Source organism: Microcaecilia unicolor, chromosome 5 (genome assembly GCF_901765095.1).
Source record: "Microcaecilia unicolor chromosome 5, aMicUni1.1, whole genome shotgun sequence".
Taxonomy (NCBI): Eukaryota; Metazoa; Chordata; class Amphibia; order Gymnophiona; family Siphonopidae; genus Microcaecilia; species Microcaecilia unicolor.
The window spans coordinates 108,151,457-108,178,712 of record NC_044035.1 but is presented as its reverse complement, the minus strand read 5'-3'; the positions used below and the strand labels follow the sequence as shown (position 1 = coordinate 108,178,712).

The following is a 27,256-nucleotide window of genomic DNA, read 5'->3' as shown; positions in this document are numbered from 1 at the left end:
AATCAAAACATAGTAGCCATAAAGTAACAGTGTGGAAGAGAATATTCAGAGAGAATAATGAGCTTACATGTACTTTTTCTTAATTTAAAAACATCTGCATAATTGGGTGGTAACACAATAGATCCAGCAATTGGACTTTGTTAAGGTTTGCATAGAATCTGTAACCTTTAAAGCAGATGCACAATTTATGAATTTTACAATTATCTGTAAATCTCATTCACAGCCAGGTATTGACAATAAATTAGTGTATAAATTGTTAATGAGTTCAATGTACTCTGAGGCATATTTTCAAAGCACGTAGACTTACAAAGTTCCACAGTAACGTATGGAAGTTTGTAAGTCTAAGGGGTCCTTTTACAAAGGACCGCTAAAAATAAGCATGCACTAAATACTAGAGACACTCGTATATTCCAGTGGGCGTCTCTAGTGTTTAGCGTGCGCTAATCATTAGCGTGCACTGAAAACACTAGTGCACCTTTGTAAATGACTCCCTAAGTGCTTTGAAAATGAGCCTCCACGTGCATTAAAATGTCGTTCCTTTTTCAAACAGATTGGGTGACTGAAGTATTGCAGCGTTCATTAAAAGTACTGTGATCACAAAACAAAAACAGACCGCATGAAGATAAGAGAGTATATCCAAAAAGGACATTTTTTTAAATGATTATTTCATTTATTATATTTAATTAACTGACTGTTAGCTTTATTATTTTATTTTTTGACATTCTATTACCTCTAATAGTTGCGTGGTCTTTCTTAATAGATGGATGTTGACATTTTCAGATGTCTCCCAAGGATTCTGCACCTTAAAAACTACTTAAACTAGAGGCAAATTTACGATGATGTCATGAATATTGTGCATTGTGAAATACACCTGTATATAAATGACACAATCTCACAAGTAGCCAGTTAGCAACTAGATATGTCAAGTACAACAATTAGTTAGGGATGGAAAATATTTATGGGAACATGCACAATCTTCTTTCTTTCCCAACCAGACACAAAGGATCATAATGCGAAGTTTCTAGAGTCTGGTAACCTAACATCTGCAGAGCCTTCTGGGCAACAAGTCCTTTGACTCATGTTTAATTTGTATCTGAGCTACCAACTTTGCTAATGATCTCCAAGGGCCTGCTATTCCTGTCGCTTAGTAACAAAGTTTAACAGTCTACACACAAGGAGAAGCAGAATAGCTTGAAAGCCTTACAGAGTAAGTGCCTTAAATTTCTTCTAAACAAACTCCAAACAAAAAAAAAAGTGGCTCTTTTCTGTCAATAGCTTGTTTTGGAAACTGGCAGGGACTGAGAAACCATTTTGATTGCCTGCAGGGTTTTATATCCAAAGCCTGAAGAACATCTAATTCATTATTCAAAGCGGCAGAGAGAGAAAGGAAATGTGCAGACACTAGCAGCCAGAGCATGGGAGCAAATTCAACTCCAATAAGAAAAAAGGCAAGGGCTCGTGTTCTCTACATGGTATAAAAACATCTCAAGACGGCGAGAAATGAGCATTCTATGAAATTAATGTGTAATCCAACTGCATTAGTCAGACAACCTTTCTCTTTATATTAGGTAAGTCCAGCTTTGCAAACCTACGTGCTGCTCTGTTGAGTCTGAGTACTTTCTAATTTTTGCTATGATCTGAAGAGCCATATGACAAGCTGTAAAAAGTGAGGACGGAGAGAGACAAGCCATTTTTATCTTTTTTTTTGTTTGTTTCTGGAATGCTCCATTGCTTTTAATGTAAATGAGTTCATTTATATTGTGCATGTAGTCCAGAGATTAATGTGTCACAGATCTACATAGAAATAAAACAAGTCTCATTTTGAGAGTGCTACTTTTCTGTGCTTAACCTAAAATCAGTCTCTTTCCAGTTCAAATTCTGTATAAGAATGTTTTATTCCATGATGTAAAAAACAAAAACAAAAAAACAACCAAACATGCCTTTGTTTTCTTTTGAGCCAACAGTTTTCACCTGCTCCTTTAGGGGCCCTTTTATTAAGCTGTGGTAAAAGGGGCGACAGCCATTTTTGCCAAACACCAAGGCCACTTTTACCACAGTGGGTAAAAAGCCCCCCAAAATAAATGGCTGTACACTAAGTTCACATTTGCTGCGCGGCCATTTCGGAGGGAGCACTTACCGCCACCCACTGAGGTGGCGGTAAAGGCTCTTACGCTAACCCGGTGGCAACCGATTACCGCCGGATAACTCCCTGTGGAAATATTTTACCAATATTTACACTAGTGCCGGAAATGCCGCGTGCTGGGGGTGGAACTACTGCCGGCGCCCGTGTTAGGCTGGCGGTAGTTACAGGTTGCTGTGTAGTAAAAGGGCCCCTTAGGCTTCTGCCATCAGAACCATGGCTGGGATTTGGCACTGTGAGCCTTCGTTCACAGCTATCAAGAGATTTTGCCTCTATTTGTATCTCTTACTCACTTACTTTAGTCCAGTTGCTGCAGCAACAGTCTTCCTTTCCAGAAGCTATGAGTGCTGCCTCTGCAGCATCAGAAAACCCACTTTTATACACTTAAAAGAAAACCCAAATAGTATAGAACATAAGATGTACCAGACTGGGTCAGACCAAAATATTAAACGAGCACAGCATCCTGTCTCCAACGGTGGCCATTTCAGGTCACAAGTACTAGCAGGTTCTCAAAGAGTAGCTCTATTCATTTTGGCACACATACAGCGATAAGCAGTGGCTTTCCAAATTCAGTATATGATTGTAATATTGAGGCATATTTTCAAAGCACTTAGACATACAAAGTTACATAGAGGGGCATTTTCGATATGATGCCTAAATCCGACTTTGGACATTTTACTCAAAATATCCAAACTTCAAGTGGGGAAAAGAGCCATTTTTGAAACAGAAAAATGTCTATTTTTTTAAATGCCTATTTGCTAGATGTTGTTGTGCTCTTTGCAATTATCTTTTTGATCCATGTTAAAAAAAAAATCTTAATGAAAAATGCACAAAATCAAGTCATTGAGATGTAGGAGGAGCCAACTTTCTTAGTAGACTGGCCACAAAGACATCCCAGAAGAGCAGTGGGGCATCCTAGGGGGCACTGCAGTGGACTTCAAATAAATGGTCCCAGGTACACATCTCACTGTTCCTCCCTTATCTTGACTGCTGAACCCCCTAAAACCCACTACCCCCAACTGTGTACCATTACAATAGCCTGTATGGGTGAAGGGGGCACCTATATATGGGTACAGTGGGTTTCTGGTGAGTTTTGGAGGGCTCACAGTTTCCACCACAAATGTAACAGGTAGGGGCAGGTATGGGTCTGGGTCCACCTACCTACAGTGCACTGCACCCACTACTAGACTACTCCACGGACCTGATTGCTGCTCTAATGGACCTGAGTATAACATCTGAGTCCGGCACAGATGCTGGTAAGTAATGTTTTTATTCATATTTTTGGGGTGTGTGAGGGGGTCAGTGACCACCAGGGGAGTAAGGGGAGGTTATCCCTGATTCCATCCAGTGGTTTTCTGGTCATTTAGGGCACTTTTTGTACCTTATTCATTCTAAAAACAGGTCCAGCTCAAAACATCTTCATTTACACCCATATCCCACCCTTAACATGCCCCCCGTTAAGATTTGGATGCACTGCAGACAAACAGCATAGAAATATGTCTAAGGAATATGTTTCAAAAATAATGATTTTGGCATTTTTGTGAGAAAAATGTCCAAATGCTGCTTTATACCACTTTTTAGAAGTTTTTCTCTTTTGAAAATGAGCCCTATAGTAACCTATGGAACTTTGTAAGTCTAAGTGCTTTGAAAAAGAGCCCCATTGATTCATAAGGTACTATGGTTTGGTCAACCTCCTATCATATCACAATACTTTTCACTTTATTCTTCTTCTTGAACACTCCGTTCTTGTGCTCAACGCTTTTTAACAATGGCCTATGAAAGTTCATAGGGCTTTCCAACGAGTAGGCCCAGCAATCGAAAACATTGCTTTTGAATGAAACTTGCTAAACAGCTGGAATGGCCAGAACACCTTCTGGCCATTCCAACTGTTCAGCAAGTTTCATTCAAAAGCAATGTTTTTGATTGCTGGGCCTACTCTTTCTAAAACACTATCTGGGGAACTGTAGTTAATACACTCTCATTCAGAATTTAGAGCAGCCCTAAAAAAACATTTATTTAGACAAAATTATGGGTCAGACTCGTGAGGTTGTGCCACTATTTTTGAAAGACATATTTCCAACACTTAGCCTGTTGGACACTGTCTTCCCCTTCCTGTTTTTGTTTCATCCCTTCACTATCCCCCTTCCTTTCCTCCGATCTTATTCCTTTTTTTCTGCTTTTTGTGTCTTTTCCCCCTGTCCTATATGCACTGTAGTTCCTTTCTATTGTTCTCTCTCCAACATTGTATTGTGAACTGTTATGGTGGTGTGTACCCTTGGCGGTATATCAAATTAAAAAGAAACTTTAAAGTAGATGGTCAATAATGAATTATGGACTTTTTTTTCCCTGAAACTTGTCCAAACTCCTCTTATACCCATGTTAACCACTTTGACTACATCTTCTTGAACCAAACTCCATAGCTTAATTGTAAGTTGAGTGAAAAAAAACTTTCTCCAATTTGTTTTAAAAATGCTACCCATTAGTGTCATGATATAGTTCCTAGCCTTAGGAGGAGGAGGAGGCAGGAGGGCTAGGAGGCATGCAATGAAGCTACAAAGTAGAACATTTAAAATGAATCAGAGAAAATATTTCTTCACTCAACGTGTCTGGAATTAGTTGCCAGAGAATGTAGTAAAAGCAGTTAGCTTAGCAGGGTTTAAAATAGGTTTTGAATAGCTTCCTAAAAGAAAAGGTCATAGGCCGTTGTTAAAATGACTTGGGGAAGGTCCACTGCTTGTTTCTAGGATAAGCAGCATAGGTTGTATTATACTGGTTTGGGATCTTGCTAGGTACTTGTGACCTGGATTGGCCACTGCTGGAAACAGGATGCTGGGATGATGGACCTTCGGTCTGTCCCAGTATGGCAATACTTATGTATTTATGGACAGGGGTATGAAAGTGAGTTTGGTGTTGCAGCTGGTGGTCACCTGAGCTGGTAGCTATGTTTACATATGCTCTATATGTAACCCAGGTCTCACCCATGTGCTAGCTCCAGCCCTAGGTCACAAAGCAGAATTCAGGTCAGTTTCCCATTCATGACCAATATACCTTCACTCATCAGTTCCAGAACACATGCAATTGAGCTTAAGAGTGAGTCAATGGTCTGGAATAATTATCCGGGGGTTTGAGAGGCTATGCTTTATCCTTTACAGCTGATCGGTTCCCTTAGCTTTCTCTTCCACAATCAGGCAGCACTCAAAAAGTCTCAAACAAGTGTAAAACCTCTTTTGCAACAGTCAAACGTCAACTAGCAAAGTAGCAATCCAAAGTATTCCTTATTGTTATTCCCTAGGGGGAACTCCCTTTTCCACCTCTTCCCTGAATTATACTTACAGTATATTTAATATTTACAGGTATTTACAGCTTCTCTTGTTCATTATATCCCATAGAGAGATATTATCCCCAAAGGCTGTACTCCTCTTCTTTTCACTGGTTTACTGTTTTGGGCTCAGAATTCCCTCTATCTGATCCTCCTCCAGTGGTGACCTCGCCTTTGGTTCACCCTGGTTCAGGGATGGGCTTTCCCTGGCTCTGGTCCCCTGCTTCCGGACTGGGCCTTCTTCTACTCACCTGTGGTATACTTTGTTCTGGCTGTCACTTATTAGAGCCAAAACCTGCCTCTCACAGCCAGTGGATCTCTCCAATTCTCAGGAATCCCCTTTCTTTCCTCCCAGTCAATGGTAGGGGATGTTCAGGCAACTCCAAACCTGCAGGCAATCAAAGACACCCCCCCCCCCCCCAAAGGGCATAACTTTAGCTTTATCTCCTTCCCAACTCCTCCCCCCTGTCACTCTTCAGCACCAAGGCACTATTTCTCTGTATTTTATTTCAAAACTACTCCCCATGGGCTGGGCTTCCTCCCAAAGTCAACTGCAACAGAAGGTAACCTCTCCACTGAAGATCAGTGCCAAGCGAAAAAGGTGGAGAAAAAACAACCTCTCTTAGATGGTGTTCTCAGTAATCTCTTTATTCAAAAGATATATACACGACATAGGAGTTTAGCTGCTATTTAACTGCTCTAGGAAAATATACCGCTTTATAAGATTCCTAGGTATGTTTTTACAGTTGTATGTTTTCTTATTATTGATTTTTTACTATATTTATTTTCTTTATTTTTACAATTTTTGATTGTATATTTATGACGTGGTGATGTTTTTATGTTTAATAATTTCTAAATTATGTATTTGTTTATAGACCCCTGATGCAGACCAGTAGGGCCGAAACACGACTTGTGTTGGGTCGCTTTTGTGTTTACTGTTTTTGAATAGATTACTGAGAACACCATCTGAGAGAGGTTGTTTTTTCTCCACCTTTTTTGCTTGGCACTGGGCTTCCTCCCACCCAGGGACATCCTACCACGTCAGCCCTCTGGCAGGGACCTCCCTCCCTCCAGGGCTCTGGAAAGGTCTATCACTCTAGTAATACGAATTCCATGGGGTATTACATATACTACTTGGGTTTCTCGGTTAGTGCTCAACTTAAAATCAGTTATTTTGGGGGTGCTCCGGGGATGGAGTTGGCACTCAGCCGGTTAAGTACCAATATTCAGCACTTAACTGGTAAAGTCCTATATTTATGCAGTAACCCATAGCTGGTTATGTGCTTCGCATTGCACTTAACTATCAGCCTTATTTTCGAAAGAGAAGGACACCCATCTTTCGACACAAATCGGAAGATGGGCGTCCTTCTCACAGGGTCGCCCAAATTGGCATAATCAAAAGCTGATTTTGGGCATCCCCAACTTCTTTCCGTTGCAGGGACGACCAAAGTTCCCGGGGGCATGTCGGAGGCATAGCGAAGGCGGGACTTGGGCGTGCCTAACATATGGGCGTCCTTGACCCATAATGGAAAAAAAAGGCGTCCCTGACGAACACTTGGACAACTTTACCTGGTCCTTTTTTTCTTACGACCAAGGCACAAAAAGGTGCCCGAACTGACCAGATAACCACCGGAGGGAATCGGGGATGACCTCCCCTTACTCCCCCAGTGGTCACTAACCCCCTCCCACCCTCTAAAAAGACATCTTTACAAATATTTTGTGCCAGCCTCTATGACAGCCTCAAATGTCATACTCAGGTCCATTGCAGCAGTATGCAGGTCCCTGGAGAAGTTTTAGTGGGTGCAGTGCACTTCAGGCAGGCGGACCCAGGCCTATCCCCCTCCTACCTGTTACACTTGTGGTGGTACATGTGAGCCCTCCAAAACCCACCAGAAACCCACTGTACCCACATCTACCTGTAGGTGCCCCCCTTCACCCGTAAGGGCTATAGTAGTGGTGTACATTTGTGGGTAGTGGGTTTTGGGGGGCTCAGCACACACGGTAAGGGAGCTATGTACCTGGGAGCAAGTTATGAAGTCCACTGCAGTGCCCCCTAGGGTGCCCGGTTCATGTCCTGGCATGTCAGGGGGACCAGTGCACTATGAATGCTGGCTCCTCCCACGACCAAAGGGCTTGCATTTGGTCATTTCTGAGATGGGCGTCCTTAGTTTCCATTATCGCCGAAAATCAGAAACGACCAAGTCTAACGACAACTATCTCTAGGAATGACTTAAATGTCAAGATTTGGGCGTCCACGAACGTATTATCGAAACAAAAGATGGACGCCCATCTTGTTTTGATAATACGGGTTTCCCCGCTCCTTCGCCAGGACATTTTGCGAGGATGTCTTCAGGAAAACTTGGGCGTCCCTTTCGATTATGTCCATCCATGTTTTAGCCGGCTCCGCAAACCCGAAAATTCAATGCTGGAGCATGGACATGACCCAGCATTGACTTTCTGGGCATAACACCGGTGGTGGTCATGAAAACACTGAGCGCTGTCAGCTGAATATCGATCCCAATGAGTTTTACAAGGGAAAAGGCCAATAAATATAGATTTAGGACTGCACCTTGAATAATGTGTGCAATTCTGGTCGCCTCATCTCAAAAAAGATATAGTGGAATTAGAAAAGGTACAGAGAAGGGTGACAAAAATGATAAAGGGGATGGGACGACTTCCCTATGAGGAAAGGCTGAAATGGCTTGGGCTCTTCAGTTTGGAGAAAAGACGGCTGAGCGGAGATATGATAGAGATATATAAAATACTGAGTGGAGTGGAATGGGTAGACATGAATCGCTTGTTTACTCTTTCCAAAAAATAATAGGATTAGGGGGGCACGCAATGAAGCTACCAAGTGGTAAATTTAAAATGAATCGGAGAAAATATTTCTTTACTCAACGTGTAATTAAAATCTGGAATTTGTTGCCAGAGAATGTGGTAAAAGCAGTTAGGTTTGGATAGCTTCCTAAAAGAAAAGTCCATAAGCCATTATTAAAATGGACTTGGGAAAATCCACTTCTTATTTCTGGGATAAGCAGCATAAAATGTATTGTACTGTTTTGGGATCTTGCCAGGTACTTGTGACCTGGATTGTTGGAAACAGGATACTGGGCTTGATGGACCTTCGGTCTGTCCCATTATGGCAACACATATGTACTTATGTACTAGGAGAAGTTAAACTGACCTTGGCAACATTTCATGACCTGAGCAATGTGTAGCTGAAAGGAAAAGGAGGGGCCAAGGTTAACATTAATATCCCTGGCAGCAAAGAACAAAAACAAAGAGGGGATAACAATAGAATCAGGAGGTGACGGGGATAAATAAGGTAAATCTGTCTAACAATATTATGTCTCAGATGACGGTTGGCCTTTCAAAAAGAAATAATGGCAATAATCTCCATATTTGTTTAGCTTGATTTGACTAAGCTGTGAGATAAACATTGACAGATTTCCAGGTAGATTTAAACTATTCAAAGATTCTCACTCTCTCTATACACAGTAAGTTCAACAGTAAGAGGCTGTGACCAAGTCAGTGTGTATACAATGCAAGGTAGCAAACTGGTAATTCAGGCAGATTTGACATGAAAGAACAGAGGGGCAGACTGGAAGAGATAAAGGGTGACAAAGAGAACTGGAAGGGCAGAGAACAAAGATTTGGGAACTAAGACTAAAAATGAATTGTCAATACATTTTGTATTACGGGTAGTTATAAATGCTTCTAATCCTCTGCCACTGCTCTGGTTCTTCCTACTATGCTTATCCTACAATATTCTGCTCCCCTCTCTCCCTCTCTGTACTAATCTACAGCTATGGTCCCATAGAATGTAGGGCTGTATTAAATTAAGCTGCTTGGTTTTTAAGATATTTCAGGATCAAGCTCCTTTTTTCCTTAGATAGTTTTAATATTTTTTTTCTCAATTTATTCTAAGCAAGTGTGACAGGAAAATGTTTGTTGCTACATTTCCCCAATGCAAAAGGAATAAGATATGAGTATTTGCTCAAACATTTTCACTGCAAACAGCATCGATTTGGAATGCCTGACTGTATGAAATTAGATCTCAAAATGATCATGGGGTCCTTTTACTAAACCGCATCAAAATCTGGGTTTAGTGCTTCCTAATGTGGAACTTTCCCACAAGCTAATTCCATTTTTACCTCATCTCACAAAAAAGCTTTTTTCTATTTTATTTTTGCAGGTGTCAAGCTAATTTTTCTGGGGGGGGGGGGGGGGGGTCTTTCACTAAGGTGCACTAATGGATTTAGCACGCTCTAACGATTAGCGTGCAGTATATGCTAAGATGCCCAATATATTCCTGTGGATAAATTATCATTTAGTGCATAATAACTGTTAGCATGCACTAAATCTGTTAGCGCACCTTGGTAAAAGAACCCCTCTTAGGATGGGGGGGGGGGGGGACTTGCAAGTAACAATTAAATCAACTTAATCTTGACTATTTTTGCTTAGATGGTAAAACTGTATAAATGGGAGGAAAAAGCCTCAGAACCCCACCTATCTAATATTAAAGGATTTAATGGGTAGTGACCTCACAGGCAGATAAAAACCTCCCATCTAACTGTTCAAAACACTATGGATTGCTTCAATACTAGTAACCATAAACAGGGACTTATCTTATAAAAGTGTGTTCAAAGCAACAGGGTCCCGCCAACTAGTTTCCCCACAGGGTTTCTTCAGGGAGTAATAGGATCATCCACAGCAGGCCATGCACGCTATTTACTTCTTAACATCGGTCAGGGGGTCTTTTACTAAAACTTAGCTCGAGTTATCTGCAGCAGGGCCCATTTTATTCCCAGGGGCCTTGCTGCAGATAACTCGAGCTAAGCTTTAGTAAAAGACCCCCTCAGTTCCAAGAAGTCAATATCATGCATAACCTGCTGTGGATGATCCTGTTACACCCTGAAGAAACCCTATGGGGAAACTAGTTGGCGGGACCCTGTTGCTTTGAACACACTTTTATAAGATAAGTTCACTGGTTATGGTACTGAAGCATTGCATAGAGCTTTGAACAGTTGGATGGGAGGTATTTTCTGCCTGTGAGGTCACTACCCATTAAATCCTATAAAATAAACAATATACATGGGATTCTGAGGCCTTTTCCTCACATTTTTACAGTTTTACCATCATTCTCTATTCAAAATTAGTCAAGATAAAGTTGATTTAATTGTTACTTGTCAGTAATTTGTTTAACAGAAAAGTATATGTTATAGTATATTTTAACAAAAATATACAGAGACACTTGAAAAGATATTTAATACAAAGAAAATATGTATACTAAGGAAACGTAAATACATTAACTAAGGGATCGAAATTCAAAGCGATTTAACCAGCCAGAAACAGCTCCTGACCTGTTAAATTACTTGGGTTAACCACTAATTTTCAGTGGCGTTTATCTGGTTAATGTTCCTGAAAATAATCAGTTAGCGTCAGGGGCCTAGCCAGACCTAAGGTTTTTGGGGAGATCTGAGGCGAAAGTGTGTGTGTGTGTGTGTGTGCGAGGGGGGCACAAAACTTTGCTCCCCTCCTGTTCTCCATCCCCACAAGACCCAACATACCTGAGCTGGTGGGTGCTCCACGTCCTGGCCGCAGAAGCCCTCCTCCAGCCAAAGCTGGCGCTTTCCCTGGGCCACCACAAGGCCCCCACCCATACGCATGCTTGTTGTTGTTGCATTTTTTTTTTTTACAAACCTGAGCATACATGGGAGAAGCCCGCCTCCCGTGCATACTTGGTTTTCGCACATAAGCGGTGGGGGGGGGGGGGGGGGGGGGAGGCAGACCTTCCTTGTGTATGCTCACTTTCACAAAAAAAACAAGCACGTGTGTGGGGGTGGGTTGCCAGTGCAGTGGCAGCCCAGGAAATGTGACAGACCTCGGTTAGAGAAGGACTTACACTGGCGGGTCTTGGGGACTTCCGCAGCCAAAGCAGAAGACAGCACCTCAGTTTTGGAAGGGGCCTGAACCCAAACTGAAAACTCTATTTTGGGGGTATTCTGGTGGCAGAGTCGGCACTTGGCTGGTTAAGTGCTGATATTCAGTACTTAACTGGCAAGATTAGGCACATAAATAGAACTGCAAAAAAGTCAGCTCTATCTTTATGCAGTAACCCAGAAATTTAATGCTGGTGTCAGGACATGGCCCGGCATTGCATTTCTGGGTTTAATACTGGTGGTGGTCAGCAATACACTGATCACCACCAGCTGAAAATTGGGCCTTAAAAATGTTACATTGAAACAACCATTACTCAAAGTCTACAATAAATGAAGACACAGCCTGAGAAAAGAGAGAAAACAAGAAAAAAATAATTTCCAAAAAGTAAGCAAAGGGACATTACTAACACAGCTGCACCGAATTTACAAATGCAGACATTATCCTTAAGATCCAGCTACTGGGGATTCAGCATTCACACTGTTGGGAGCATGAATAGGGCTTAGCTAGCACACCATAGTATACATTTTTAAAAGAAGTTGAAAATGTATTTGTTCAAGAAATTTCTTGCTGAATTAATTAAACTGGCTTAGGTGAGTGAGTGTCCAGCCAACTCTTGTGTAATCTGCACTAAGACCTAAATTGGTAATTTGTGGAACATAAGTTTTATTTGCAATGTATTGTAATACCCCAGAAAAAGACAGGAGAAGCTGCCAGGTCTCAAGAAATGGTGTAGAAATGAAAAACATTTTATTATAATGGTTATCAATCTGGAAAATAAACTAAAAGTGATGTTGAAGAGTAAGGTGATAGGGACCCTTTTATTAAACATCGTAAGCGTCTACGTACGCCCAATGTGCGCCAAAATGGAGTTACCGCATGGGTACTGCATGGCCCTTGCAGTAATTTCATTTTTGGCATGTGTCCGCTACGCATGCCCGAAAAATATTTTTTATTTTCTGGCACGTGTCAGCTATGTGCACCAAGTAGCATTTGGCGCACGTAGGTCATTACCGGCCAGTTACCATGTGAGACTTTACTGCTAGGTCAATGACTGGCGGTAAGGTCTGAGACCCAAAATGGACGCACAGCAATTTTGATTTTGGCGCACATCCGTTTTAGGCAAAAAAATAGATTTTTTTGCAGGCGTGCACCCAAAACCCGTGTCTACACTACCACAAGCCATTGTTCAGTGCACCTTAGTAAAAGGACCCCATAGTGTTGCATTTTAATTCCCCGGAGCTCTTCTCAGATTATTTATTCTCAACATGCCAGTAAAATCTCTGCCCCTTAGTCATTTCTGGATTTTCAGATCTCTTATTCAGAACATTCTTCCCTGTATCTGATTACTGTATCTGATTTCTGTACTGTCTTTTTCTCATGTTTTGTGTCTATGGGAAAAATGTGTAGTAAGTAGACCCCTTAGTACGAGAAGCATAGTTCAGGCTTGTTCAGGGTACACCTCAGCAAAAACATCACTTATTAATAATTCAACTGAAGTGAAGATGTTTATTCATGAATTATTCTACAAGTTACTTAACAGTAATGACGGAATGTGCTGAAACTCACATAGCAGCACGAAGATAGCACTGAAATCAGCAAGCCAGAAGCATTTTGGATGATTTTTTTAAAACTATGACAGCAAGATGGATTCTACATTAGGGGCCCTGTTTACTAAGCCGCGCTGTAGGTGTGCTAACTTTTTAGCGTGCGCTAAAAATTAGCGCACGCTAATAATAGAGACACTCAGGAATATAATGGGCGTCTCTATCAGCGCGTGCTAATCCCTAAAGTATGAATGAGACATGTTTTCCAGATCCAGTGTGGCAGTTGGCAGGTCAGTGCTTGCTACCTTGTGAGTGGGGGTAGGGTGAATCATCTGGTTCAATAAATTGTGATTTCACTACTTCTTCCAGTGGTGTCTGCATTGGCTCATGGCTCATTTCTATCCACTCCCCCCCCCCTCCCCCCGGTTTGCTCTGTCTCCATGCCTTGGTGCAGGCGCATGCGCACAAGAGCTGTGCTTGATACACAACTCTTGAGAGCCTGCACCAAGCATAATCCAGAACTGCTAGCCAGAACAACTTCCTAATGCTTAAGGCTAACAGCACACCTATATTTGCATGTCATTAGCGTTGAGCATTAGGGAGTTGTTCTGCCACGCAGTTCCGGCACTATTTCACCAAGGCTGTTCAGTTTTGAACATTGGAGCCTAGGATCTTTGCCAGACAGTATGTTAGAGAAAGACTTTGAGGATTTTTTTTTTTTTTAGAGTTGCCCTTACTGCCATTGACTGATGAGAAGGCTGTGCATTCTCATGGCCCGGAGCTGGCTTTCTTTGTATTTAAGATCCAGTTTTTGGATGTAGCTTGTTTGAATAGTGGGCCCTGCCAGATCTTTGATTGTAAATCTTGAACAATCTAATACACTGGTAAAGCTATTGCCTCTCGTTGGAACGCAGTATTTGTAAGCTGTTATTAAAATTTTGCTTATCGTGGTATACCTCTGACAATGCTCCCGACAGTTTTTGAAAACTTTGGGATAAGAAATGTCTTCAAGTTGTTCCTGCTGTTGTTCGTTTTATAGGACTTCCACACTCTTTGAGTGATGCGGAGAACCATTCCATAAGTATCTGTTTCAATCGCACCAGGTTCTAATGGGCTAGTGCCAGGGTTATCCTCCTTATTTTGAATACATTTCTGCAGAATAATAATCTGAGGATTCCCAGCCCTATTCTATCTGGCATGGTGAATCTTGAAGGTAGTATGATTCAAGGACAAGATCAGTATATACTGTATCCTTGGAGCTCTGTAAATGATTTGTGACAGAAGGTTCTCATGCAGTCTGAATTAATACTGAAACATCCTATAGGAATCTTTTCATTAATTGAAGGACCTGAGACCTTCTTTATTGCCATGCTGACTAGAGGTGCTGTCAAATGAACATTCCTTCTGACTAGGTATTGAGGCAGTGGGAGACAGTCATATGGTCAAATGAACATTCCTTCTGATTAGGTCCTGCATCACTTGACAGGAGATAGTTGTTTCAGATGTGGAGAACCCCCACAAAAATGCTGAAAGTAGTAATAAAGGTTTCTCTATCTGTGCATTCTGCTTCTTTTCCTTCCATTTCTTGCTGATGTTGTTGATGAGGTTATGCAGAATGGCTTTGTTTCTGAGAATATACTTTGGCAGGGATACCAGAATCCATTTGTAAAGTACTGTTACTGCTGTAAGCAGTTGGATTTTTGGAACCATACCCCCATGGGGGGGTTGCAGCTATAAGTCTTCATAATAGCGGTCCACTTCTCAGTTTCTCTGAATATACCAACTATAGAAGAGGAGAATCTTGGTGCTTTTAAGCCAAGAGAGTCAATGGTTCTTACCACATTTAGTAATTTCCTGCTGGTATTCCTACGGGCTTCTTAAAAAAAGGGTGGGGGGGGGGGGGAAGATAGTACATGCCATTGTTGAATTATTTCTTCCTTTATTTTGAGGGGAGCCATTTTGACAATATTGTTGCACTAGCAGATGAGAAGAAACTGGCATGGCAGTATCTGCAGGCTCAGGAAGCCCTTCATGTGGGCTTTCAGAGGAAAGTGACTGTCAAATATGGGAGCCATCATGGAAGATGTCACCGATATGTGTGGCTGCTTCCGGCTTCCCCATGAAGAACATTAAGTATATCCCTGTCCCAAGAAGGCTTACAAGTTAAGATTGTACCTGAGGTAGTGGAGGTTAAGTGACTTGCCCAGGGTCAGAAGGAACAGCGGCTGCAATTGAACTTTGGTTTTGCTGGTTCTTGGCCCAGTGCTCACTAGGCTACTCCTCCACTCCTTCATCTGTATTATGGATAAACTAAGAACTTCTATTTTGAGCGTTGTGAATCCTGAAGCTAGCACTACATTCACTAGAATAAACTGAAGAAGAAGAGCTCTTGGGTAAGGGGAGAAATTAATATATCAGGGCTGTGGCGTTCCTAGGGGGGCTGACATCCGGGGCAGATCGCCAATGCGCCCCACCCCCCCCCGGGTGCAGCGCCCCCCCGGAACAGCGTGATGCCGCCCCCCCCGGCGAAAGAACCCCCCCCCCAGGTGCACACTGCTGGGGGGGGCTGCCGCGCGCCTGCCGGCTCTTCGTTTTCATGCTCCCTCTGCCCCGGAATAGGAAGTAACCTGTTCCGGGGCAAAGGGAGCATGAAAACGAAGAGCCGACAGGAGCGCGACACCCCCCCCTCCCAGCGGCGTGCACCTGGGGCGGACCGCCCCCCCCCCTTGGTACGCCACTGTATCAGGGTCAATGTTCACAATGGTTTAATTAGGCAGGAGAGACTCCTGCCCAGTTAAACCACTCTGTCCCGGATGGGAGCAGAAATACAGTGGCACTTAACCAGAGAATGCTGTTGAATATCTGCTCTGACCATCATGGTATTCTCTGGTTAGTGCTGGCGCAGTCCTGAGGCAGAGTTGCAGTAGACCCATAGTTATCCATGCACTGCTGATATATTCAGTGGCTGGATAACTATCTGGGCAAGTTCGACCACATAAAGAACAGCCCTAACTTACCTGGATGGTTATTCGGGTACCAGCACTGAATACCTTCTGGACCCTGGTAACTTCTGGTGGTCATAAAGCTTCCAAATATTCAGTGTGGGTACTTGGATTTGGCCCAACACTGAATTTCTGGGCCTAATTCAAACCATGGCAGTCAACACTTTCAAAAAAGCCGACAGTCACAGGCTAAATATCAGGGGGATAATTTTCATAGTTTTGTGCTTTATCATGGAAAGAAGTTGAAGTACACTATCTGCAGTTTGAGCTTTCCCTTCATCTACTTCAGTATGATTAATGATTATCCAGAGTGCCTGAAGGGCTTGTGAAAAGGCACTTTAATGGAGAAGTGAATGGTGTTGTATGAAAATCCACTGCCTTTCCACAACACTCGTTTTATCACAGCCTTGATCTGACTCTCTACAATTAAATGCTGTAGCTCCAGACCAGCTAAAGGTTAGCCATCTGGAACTCCTCCTAACTTTAAGTCACTCAAAGCACTTCCTCAATTCTGGAGGATTGTCTTCTGTTCTATTACTTGATTCCTAATAATTAGTTAACACCGTTTCATGACAGTGATTGCACCAGGAAATTCTAAGAGGAAACTTAGGAACCCTTTTACTAAGTTGTGTTAAGCAGCTAGTGCAGGTTTTACTGTACAAACAGCTACTGCACTTTAAAAACAGCCAGTGTGGTAAATAAAAAAAAACTCATGCTAGCTGCTTAATATAAGTAGGGGCAGCAAGACTGTACTGAGTTATAGTTGCGCCCTGATTCTCAAAGTGGACATATTCCAAACACTATAATAAAAATAAAATTATTTTTTTCTACCTTTGTTGTCTGGTGACTTTGTTTCTCTGGTCATGCTGGCCCAGTATCTGATTCTGCTGCTCTCTATCTATTCCCTTGACTCCATTTCCAAGGCTTCCTTTCCATTTATTTCTTTTCTTTCCTCCTTTCTTCTTCATTTCTGGTCCTCCACAGACTTGACTGTACAGTGGATCCAGCTTCTGCCTATTTTCTCCATCCATGTGCAGTTTCTCTCCTCACTTCCTTTTCCCTCATCTACTCTCCTTCCTCTTTCTTCCCTGCATGTCCAGCATTTCTTCTGTCTCACGTCCCTCCCCTCCATCCATGTCCAGAATTTCTCTTGCCCTCCCCTCCATCCATGTCCTGAAATTCTCCTCTCTCCCCTGCCCCCCTCTATCCATCCATACCCAGCAATTCTCTTCTCTCCCCTGCCCCCCTACCCATCCATTCCCAGCAATTCTCTTCTCTCCCCTGCCCCCCTCTATCCATTCATGCCCAGCAATTCTCTTCTCTCCCCTGCCCTCCATGCCCAGCAATTGTCTTCTCTCCCCTGCCCCCTCTACCCATCCATGCCCAGCAATTGTCTTCTCTCCCCTGCCCCCCTCTACCCATCCATGCCCAGCAATTGTCTTCTCTCCCCTGCCCCCCATCCATCCATGCCCAGCAATTGTCTTCTCTCCCTGCCCTCTCTACACATCCATGCCCAGCAATTGTCTTCTCTCCCCTGCCCCCCCTCTACCCATCCATGCCCAGCAATTGTCTTCTCTCCCCTGCCCCCCTCTACCCATCCATGCCCAGCAACTCTCCTCCCTCCCCTGCCCTCCCCTCCCGCTCCCATCCATGTCCAATTATTTTCCGTTGCCCCCATTCTCCCCTCCCGCTCCCATCCATGTCCAGTGATTCTCCTCTCTCCCCTGCCCTCTCCTCCCGCTCCCAAACATGTCCAGCGATTGTCCTTCGCCCCCACCCTCCCCTCCCGCGACCATCCATCTTTTTTTATTACCTCCGTTGAAGCGCCGCATTATTTAAGACCTGCTGCCCGTCTCTAGCCTTCCCTGTTTGCTTCTGATGAGTTTGTGCCCTTAGTCCCGCCTTCTGATGTCATACGTCATACGTCAGAAGGCGGGACTAAGGGCACAAACTCATCAGAAGCAGGGAAGGCTAGAGACGGGCAGCAAGGCTTTAAATAACGTGGCGCTTCAATGGAGGTAATAAAAAAAGATGGATGGGAGCGGGAGGGGAGGGTGGGGGCGAAGGACAATCGCTGGACATGTTTGGGAGCGGGAGGGGAGGTAAGCATGGCCTGTGATGGCACCCTCCTGCCATGCTTACCTACAGTAATGGAGCCGGCTCACCCCGAAGAACAACCGGCTTGCAAGAGCTGTCAAAATTTAACAAGCGGCTCTTGCGAGCCGGAGCGAGCCGGCTCCAGCACACCACTGGATATACCATTAGTTTGTGTAATATGTGTTGCCACCAGGTCATGCTGGGGATCTTTTTCCTCATGGCTAGTGACCACTGCCTCCGTAGCATTCCTGACTCTGACCCTCCCAATGAACAGAAGTCAATATTTTAGATACCCCACATGGCACTGTTCAGGGCTGAGCCATAGAGCCACCTGGATACCCAATATTCTAATCATCTATTTAAAAAACAGAACTAAGGGACAGGGCGAGTTATTAATACTGGCTACCATTAAGATAAGTTATTATACCAAAAGTAATCCTATTTTAGCACAGGTCTCACTTTATTTTAACAATAAAATAATAACCTCCCTTCCATGTTGATAGCTTCCTCCTTAAGGGACCTTTTTACTAAGCCACAGTAGACAGTAGCATGTACCTACCACACAGTAAAAAGCACTGCCACGGGACGCACTGAGGCGTCCCATAGTAGTGAGCCCATCAGCGCATGCTAATCCCATGCTAAAAAAAATAATTTTTATTTTTTGGCTTGGGAGGCATGTCTACGGGTGGAGAGTAGGTGTGCCCTGCACTAATCGGATAGCACAGAAGCCCTTAACGCCTGCTACATAGGTGGCGGTAAGGGCTCCTGCAGTAATGGCCATGCGCTAATTGGGAAATTAGCATATGGCCATTAATGGAAAATATAGAAAATTGGCCATTTTACTGCTACGCTAAAAGTGGCCTCAGTATGTGGGAAACCCACATGCTAAAAGTATTGTGTGCCACTTTTTAACGTAGCTTAGTAAAAGGACCCCCTATGTGTTTGGATTTTTAAAATGCTCATCCAGATACAGTAGCTTATGTTCCAAAAATAACATTTCTTCCCTTTTTGTTTTTCGCAATCATTGCTGAAACGATTCTGAACTTTTTTATTTATTTAAAGATTCATACTCTGCCTTCTTGACATGTGTCATTCAGAGCAGTCTCTAAAAACAAATCAGTCTGCAAGCTGCTATGGTGAGATGTCTATTAATGAATTTGTCTGAACAAAACACTTCATTTCCCATGCTCTGTGAGGATTGGAAAGTGTAATTGGTTGGTTTGTGATTATAATTTGCCTTCACCTAAGTCAAAATTATCTCACAATTTACATGACTAATAATAGATTCATGTTATCATTCACCCCTATGATATTACTCATATCATTGTCTGATTTGGCACATTCCAAAATGAAATCGCATAAAAGTGCTTAAGTTCAATTTTACCAAGCATCATATTACATTAAGGGCAATTCAATAAATTGGTGCCTAAAGGTAGGTGCCAATTGGGCACATGAGTGGATGAGACACAGGTCTCTCTTGCAGACCAGGGAGAATGTCTTAAAGGGCTTGCAGTGTGTCACAGCCATGGCCTTGCACTCACGTCCCGACTCGCCTTTCCTTCCACTGGTCGCGCTCCGCTGCTTTTTCAGATCATAACCCCCAGCTCTGCGTTCCTCTTGGACTGATATCTTTGCTGCCAGTTTCCCTGCTTGACTATGCTCCAAGCCTCGTTCCATAGATTATCCAAGCCTCATTCTGATGTTCCAGTATTCTAGCCTCATTCTGGTGCTCCTACTGCCTGTTTCAGTGTGTTCCAAGCCTCATTCTGGGGCATCAGAAATCATGACATCATTAGTGAGGGCTCTTATAAGAAACCATGAGACCCTCAGGCTTTGACTTTGCAACACAGGTTTCCTAGTGGTGTCTAGTGTGTGTGTTGCACTCCAGCCCTGCCTCAATTGTTCCTTCCTTGTCTCCACCCTTGCCTCAGCCTGTTCCTGCCTTATTTTCTAGCCCTGTCTCTGTTTGTTCCTGTTGGCTTCAACCCTGCTTCAGTTTTTTCTTGCCTTGTCTCTAGGCCCTCTCCTGTCCTGCTTTCTGCTTTGTTCCATCCCTGTCTTCAAGCTCAAGCCCTGCCTTCAAGTTCCTGTCTTCCAGTTCCAGCCCTGCCTTCCAGCTCCAGTCATGCTTTCAAGTTCCAGTCCTGTCTTCATGTTCCTGTCTTCCAGTTCCAGCCCTGCCTCCAAGCTTGAGTCCTGCCTTCAAGCTCCAGCCTTGTCTTCTGTTTCTGTTAGGGTAGACTTTGGTTGCCTACTGTGCCTCGTCCTGTGCCTTACCTGGGTGACTTCCCTGCCACCAGTTGGGGCCCAGCTAACCTTCGGGTTGACCAGGTAGCGCCAACTCGGCTGCGGCCCAAGGGGCTGACCTTTCCTTAACTGTGAAGTTGGTGTGGCTGGAGAAGCACAATAGTTTGTTATTGGACAAGGTGGAGGACCTTGAAAATAGGTCCACAGGAACAACCTCGGAATGAGTGGCTTCCCAGAAACTGAGGCCTATGTGTATTGTGCTTTGCAAGTAAGTCAGTGCTGGAAGATAAAACTGATGTATTGGATAGGCCTGAGATGAAAATAGATCCTGCTCACAGGGTGATGAGGCAAGAACCCAACCAACTTGCCCAGGGTTATAACAGTTTGTGTCCATGATTTTAAACTTAAAGAACAGATCTAGGTCATTTCAAAGGCTCTGAATCACTACATTTGGGAGGGCCACAAAATCTCTATCTATGCAGATCATTCTGCACTGACCCTCTAACACAGGAAAGACTTGAAGCTGGACAATCTGAGAGAAAAAGGTGCACAATGTCAGTGGTTGTTGCCTTTTGGAATCAACTTTACTATACACATCAAGAACTATGTAGCTAGGTCCTATCAGATGTATCTGAAAAAGGTAGAGGAAGCTCATCTGGGGACAATTAAGGCTAAAGACATGGCACCAAAGAATTTTAGGAGCATGGCACAGAGTGACAGGGAAGGAATTCAAGCCATGGCGGGCAGAAGCGGAAGATGGTGTGCAAGCTGGGCAAGTGGCACATTGAAGGAGTGGACAGAAGAGGAGCTGCAAAGAGGACTGGATTTGAGCTAGTAATATTTGGATTGGAAGGCTCAGGTTTGGTTGGATCTGGGGGTCTGAATGGGGAAGGTCTTATGGGTAAGTGAGTGATTGGATGGGAGTGGAGATGCTGGGGGAATGGTGTTGAGGGTACAGTGGATGTGGGTAAGTTGTGAATCAGTGTCGGAGGGGATGGGGACATGCATGAGGGAAAAGTGAGTCATGGTATTCCATGGGAGGATGGGTAGTGTGCAAGAGATGCTAAGGGGGAGGGTGGAGGTGAGGTATGGTTATATAGGGAGGATGTCTGGCAGATGTTTGGACAGAATGAGAGATTCACCTAATTCTTTGGCTCTAACAGTCATACCCTTTAATGTGGGGCACAAGAGAAGACTGGTATGGAGGGAGGAGCAAAGGTTGAGAACGGATGTACTTTTCAACCAAGAAACACACCTGAGGGGTGGACAGGCACATATGCTACATTCTAGAGAGTATCTGTACATATTCTTAGTGGCATACAAAAACCACCCTTGTTGAGAGGTTGTAGAGATTTTATTTTCCAAACATCATAGTGTAGATGTGAGGCAAGTGGAGAAAGACCCAGGAGAGAGATCCAGTCTGGCCAAAGTGAATGTGGATGGGGTAGGGCTGACTATGGTATGTTTGTATGGCCCCAACCAAAATCAAGGGATGTTCTTTTCAGAGTTTGGGGGAAAATTATTAGTATTTGGTATAGATCGATTGATAGTAGGTGGGGATTTAAAATTGACCTTCAATCCTAGGGTGGACAATTTCCATGTGGTGGGAGGAATCAAGCAACACTGGTGTAAATTAAAGCATTCTGTGGAGCTCCTAGGATTGGTGGATATGAGGCAAGCAAGGACAGGAAGGGAAACAAGTTGTGCATTTTACTCAGGAGTGTGTGGGACCTATAGTAGAATAGATATGCTTTCAGTGGGGCAAGCTTTGGCTGAGTGAGCTCCTAGGGCAGGCACTGAATTGATTGGGTGATGGATCACTCCTCAGTATGGGTGCAATTAAACAGGGGGCATAGAGGAGACCTGCTCAGGTTCTGGAGGTTGCATGAATCTTTTTTTTAAAGAACTCAGAAGTGTGCAAAGACATCCAGGGGTTGACTGAGGAATATTTTAGTGTATGACAATGAATGAGGTGGCTGAGGGTGTCAGGTAGGATGGGATGAAACCTGTGTCACAGGAGTGATTCATATTAGTAGTAGGCCATAAGAAAAAGGAACATAATGAGAGAGGAAACACTGAGGCAGAGGCTGGGGGACTTAGAGCCAAAACATAAGCAAATACCTAACCACAGGGTTATAAGAAAGCAGGTACAGTAAGGGATATAAGAAAACAGGTATGGGAAATAAAGAGGGAATTGGAGAAATTATAGAGTGCCACTATTACCAATCAGCTGGGGCAAATAAACCACATCTTCTATGAACAACAGGATAGAATTGGTAGGGTGCTTGCTTACAAACTGAGAGTGAAAGTAGGGTAGCATAAAAATCTGAAGATTAAGAATAAGGAGGGGCAGTGGTGCATGAAGACTCGAACATTTGGCAAGTCTAAACATTTTTATGAATCACTCCTTAAAATGAGACTGTGGATTGAGAGAGAAACTTAGTAAATTAACTTAGAGGTGCCCCTTACCAATTGTCAGTGGGGAGGAGAGGGAAAGGATGGATAGGGAAATCTTATGACAAGCAGGGAAGACTACTCAGGCTTTAAAAGCAGGGCTAGATGTCTACACTGCCAAATTTAATAAAAGTTCTAGAGTCTTTTGGTTCCTAGATTGGCCAGGGTGTTTAATGGAATTCTGCAGCTGGGCATTATGCCAGAGTCCATGAAAACAGCAGGGATTATGGTTCTGCTTAATCCAGGAAAGATCCCAGTGCCTATGGGATTTATAAATCAAGCTCCCTGATTAACTTAGACTCTAAACTGTTTGCACAGATTTTGATGGAAAGCTTCAGTCTGTGATTATGAGATTAATTAATTCCGATCAGTCTGGGTTCATGCCAGGCAGGCAAGCTAGTGACAATGGTGCCGATATTCAGACCATGGGAGTTTGTCTGACTAACTGTCATGGTCAGCGCTAAACCCAGATATTCAATGCTGGGCCGTTTTCGATGACTGACATTAAACATCTGGTTTATTTTTGGCTTGTTTGAACATAACCGGCTACGTCGATATTCAGATTTAGCCAGTTATGCTTAAACCAACCAAAGATATTCCGTGTATTCATGCAGGTAAATATAGCAGCTAAAGTGGGGCTGGAAATCGGCCAATATAATCAGCTATCTGCTATCCATTAACCAGCAATATTCAGCGGGAGATAGCTGGCTATCCCCCGCTGAATGTCGCCGGTTAGCCAGTTATGGGGCATGAAACGTGATTCGAGATGTGCTTGCAAATTTGGGCATGCATCCAAATTGCACATGCATCTTAATTTATACCAACCTAATTAGCGCCAATTATTGGCTCTTTAGCAAGAAATTATTGGTGCTAATTGGAATCAATTAAGATGTATGCGCATAAATATATGTGCGTGATCCATACCTAAATTTTATACACATCCCAGAAAAAGAAGCACAGCAATTGGAGGGTAATGGGCGTGGATTTTAGTTACATGCACAATTGGGGCTACTTCCCTAAATTTAGGTGCCGGCATTTGCACCATGTTTTCGTTGGTTCAAATGAATGCGCCTAAATGTAGGCACGACCCCTGCACTTAAGTGCTATTCTACAAACCACACTATTCTATAAACTGCACCTAACTTTAGGTGTGCCTTACAGATTAGCGCTCTGCATTTTATTTTTTTGGGGGGGCACCATATATATACTTTACCCCTATATCAAGATCCGAGTGAGAGGATTGAGATTAGATAGAAAGATAGATATCACACACTGTTCACTTTTGTAATTCACCAGAATAATAGCTTTTTGCTTTGTTATAAAGTGATATGCATCTAGTAATTACAAAGAAATAAACTTCCTGAGATAATCACTTCCTTTTGTAATGCAGAACTTCTTATCATTAGAACATAACCAATCCCCTTTTTACTTGCGCGCGTTAGAAGTTAGGCACACTTCCTTACAGAATACTCTTAGCGAGTTGTGTACTTAAATTCTAATCAGTGCCAATTAGTGCTCATTATTGCTTGTTAAGCTCTGTTGGCGCTCATTAGCTTGTTAAGTTATGCACATTGTTATAGAATCTGTGCCGATTTTGGCTCGGATCTCTAGGGCTACTGTATAAGTAGAGTATGTAAGAGGATATGTTATCAGACAGTGGCTCAAACATACTCCTCCCGATATCCAGCCCGTGGCAGACTGCACAGTTAGATGCTGCCGCTGGCACTGACCTGGATATTCAATGCTGGGCTGTAGCCGGTGACCAGCATTGAATATCCGGTTTCAGTTCTAGCTGCAGCTACATAACGGGCTAAGCGAATAGTCAGTGCTAGCCGGTTACATTCATAGCAGTTAAAGACAGGCCTGCACTTTAAGCAGCCTATCTTAACCATTCAACTTAGGCAGTTTAGCGTTGGATATATTCATGCTTAGCCGGTTAAGCCGCATGACGTAGCCTGTTAGCGGCTAGCCACTAAGCGCTAATATTCAGCGGAGATAACCAGCTATCTTGAACTAAATATTAGCACTTAGTTGGCTAAGCCCTATTTAACCGGCCAGGAACTCTTCCTGGATGGTTTAATAGCACTGAATATTGGTCACCCTAAATTTATTTTGATAAAGATTTGTAAAATACAAATAAACACCCTACAACTTTAATATGGTGTGTTTCACATCTGTAAGTATGGAAAATAGCCCACTGGATGACTAACTTGTGATTTATGTTTACTGTTTACAACCCACACCTTCTAAAGTGAAAAGCTAGTTTACCGTTGATATAGTGCCTTTTATATTTTCAGCTATACAAAGAAGGGATTTTTTTGTTTGGTCTTTTTTTGTAGTTAACTGTTTCATTTCATCCTCAGTTTGCTTAAAAGCTTAATTCTCTCTCTCTCTTTCACAGGAAAATGGCAAAAGGAAAAAAAGGCCCCAAGGGCAAAAAGATCACCTTAAAGATCGCCAAAAACTCTTTAAAAATTACTATTGATGGCAAACGTCGTCTTGATTTGAGCAAGATGGGTATTACAACTTTCCCAAAATGCATTCTTAAGATGGCAGATGTGGATGAGCTGGATCTCAGCAGAAACATGATAAGGAAGATTCCCGAATCCATTAAGAAATTCCAGAACCTACGCTGGTTAGACCTCCACAGCAACCAAATTGATAAGATACCAGAATCAATTGGGCAACTCCAAAATCTGTTGTTTCTCAATGTCTCTAACAACAAGCTGACCAATAAGGGCTTACCACAGGAGATCTGTACTCTTAAGAATCTACGCATGCTGAATCTAGGATTGAATACACTAGACAATATTCCAACTACCTTTGGATCCTTGAAGGAGCTGAAAGAGGTGGGTCTGTTTGACAATTATCTGACGAGCATCCCTGTAAGCATTCAAAAACTCCCAAAGTTGAAGAAGTTGAACACACTGAGAAATCCATTCCCTCAACCGGAAGAAGAAGAACCCAAAGACCCCATTAAGCGCTTGGATTCTCTTTACTTGGTGAATGAATCAGATCTCTGTGGATCCTGTCTGACCAAGAGTCAGCAGCAACGAGACAAGATGAATGACATCATTCGAGAACCTGCTGCGTGTAAAAGGAATCCACTTTTCACTAATCTTATTACACCCAATTCCACAGCAAAAGAGAACCAAGTGGAGTGGAGATGATGGGAGGTTTCAGCATGCATTGATAATAATAGTTGGATACAGCCTATCTGAGCTTTTCATTCTGTTATGTGAACTCCAGTGATGATCCCATAAATGCATTCATGTTGTTACATTGTTTTAGGATTTACTTTTCTTATCAGAATCGGTTCGCTTCCAACAAACATAGAAGGGCTTATTTACTAAGCTACATTAAGGGGTCCTTTAACTAAGGTGCACTAATGGATTTAGGGGCCTTTTACTAAGCTGCGGTAAAAAGTGGTCTGCAGCAGTGTGGGTGCATGTTTTGGGCGCACACTGGGCCAATTTTTACCGCAGCTGGGAAAAAAGGCTTTTTTTTTCAAATGGGGACAGTAAATGGTCATGCACTAAAATTAAAAGTAGTGTGCGGCTACTTACTGCCTGAGCCCTTAACGTCACCCATTGATCTAGCAGTAAGGACTCATGCACTACACGTGTAGTACTCATGCAGCAAGCGCCAATGTAGCCGCGCTGCTGATTACCACCAGGAATGCATCTGTTTGCTGTTTCGGCCACCGCTGCACACTGAGTAGAAGATTTCAGCATATTATCTACAATGACACCTAGATGTTTTTATTTTGGATACTGACCCCCAAGTTGGACCTTAGCATCAGATTACTATCATTCGGCGTATTCTTTCCAATATGCATTACTTTGCATTTGTCCACATTAAATTTCATCTGCCATTTGGAAGCTGTTTTACAACTTCCTAACTTTTTCCTGCAAGTTTTCATAGTCCGCATGTGTTTTAACAACCTTGAATAGTTTTGTGTCTTCTACAAATTTAATCACCTCACTCGTTCTGATCTCCATATCATTTATAAATATGTTAAATAACATCGGTCCCAGTAATGATCCCTGCGGCACTCCACTGTTCACCCTCCTCCATTGAGAGAAATGACCGTTTAACCCTACTCTCTGTTTTCTGTCCAATAACCAATTCCTAATCTACAACAGAACATTGCCTCCTATCCCATGACTTTAATTTTCACAGGAGTCTCTCATGAGGAACTTTGTAAAAAGCTTTCTGAAAATCTAGATACACTACATCAACCACCTCACCTTTATCCATATGTTTATTCATGCCTTCTAAGAAATGAAACAGATTGGTGAGGCAAGGCTTCCCTTGGCTGAAACCATGCTGACTCTGTCCCATTAAATCATGTTTATTTATTTGTTCCATAATTTTATGCTTTATAATAGTTTCCAGTATTTTTCCCGGCACTGACGTCAGGTTTACCAGTCTGTAATTTCCCTGATCACTCCTGGAACCCTTTCTAAAAATCGCGTTACATTGGCCACCCTCCAATCTTCAGGTACTA

General features: G+C 43.0%; 2 protein-coding genes across 3 annotated transcripts in view; one reads left to right on the top strand and one right to left on the bottom strand.

The window, feature by feature from the left end:
- WDFY4 (WDFY family member 4) overlaps nucleotides 1-27,256 on the bottom strand; it is a 593,767-nt gene that overhangs the window by 150,244 nt on the left and 416,267 nt on the right. The window lies entirely within an intron of this gene.
- LRRC18 (leucine rich repeat containing 18) lies at nucleotides 1,164-26,123 on the top strand. Of its 2 annotated transcripts, XM_030203171.1 has the most exons (3): nucleotides 1,182-1,207; nucleotides 1,326-1,568; nucleotides 25,148-26,123. In XM_030203171.1, the coding sequence occupies exon 3, from the start codon at nucleotides 25,152-25,154 to the stop codon at nucleotides 25,914-25,916; it is 765 nt and encodes a 254-aa protein (XP_030059031.1). In that variant the 5' UTR covers nucleotides 1,182-1,207; nucleotides 1,326-1,568; nucleotides 25,148-25,151; the 3' UTR covers nucleotides 25,917-26,123. The 2 variants fall into 2 exon arrangements, with proteins under 2 accessions (XP_030059032.1, XP_030059031.1); XM_030203172.1 differs by lacking the exon at nucleotides 1,326-1,568 and having other exon boundaries at nucleotides 1,164-1,207.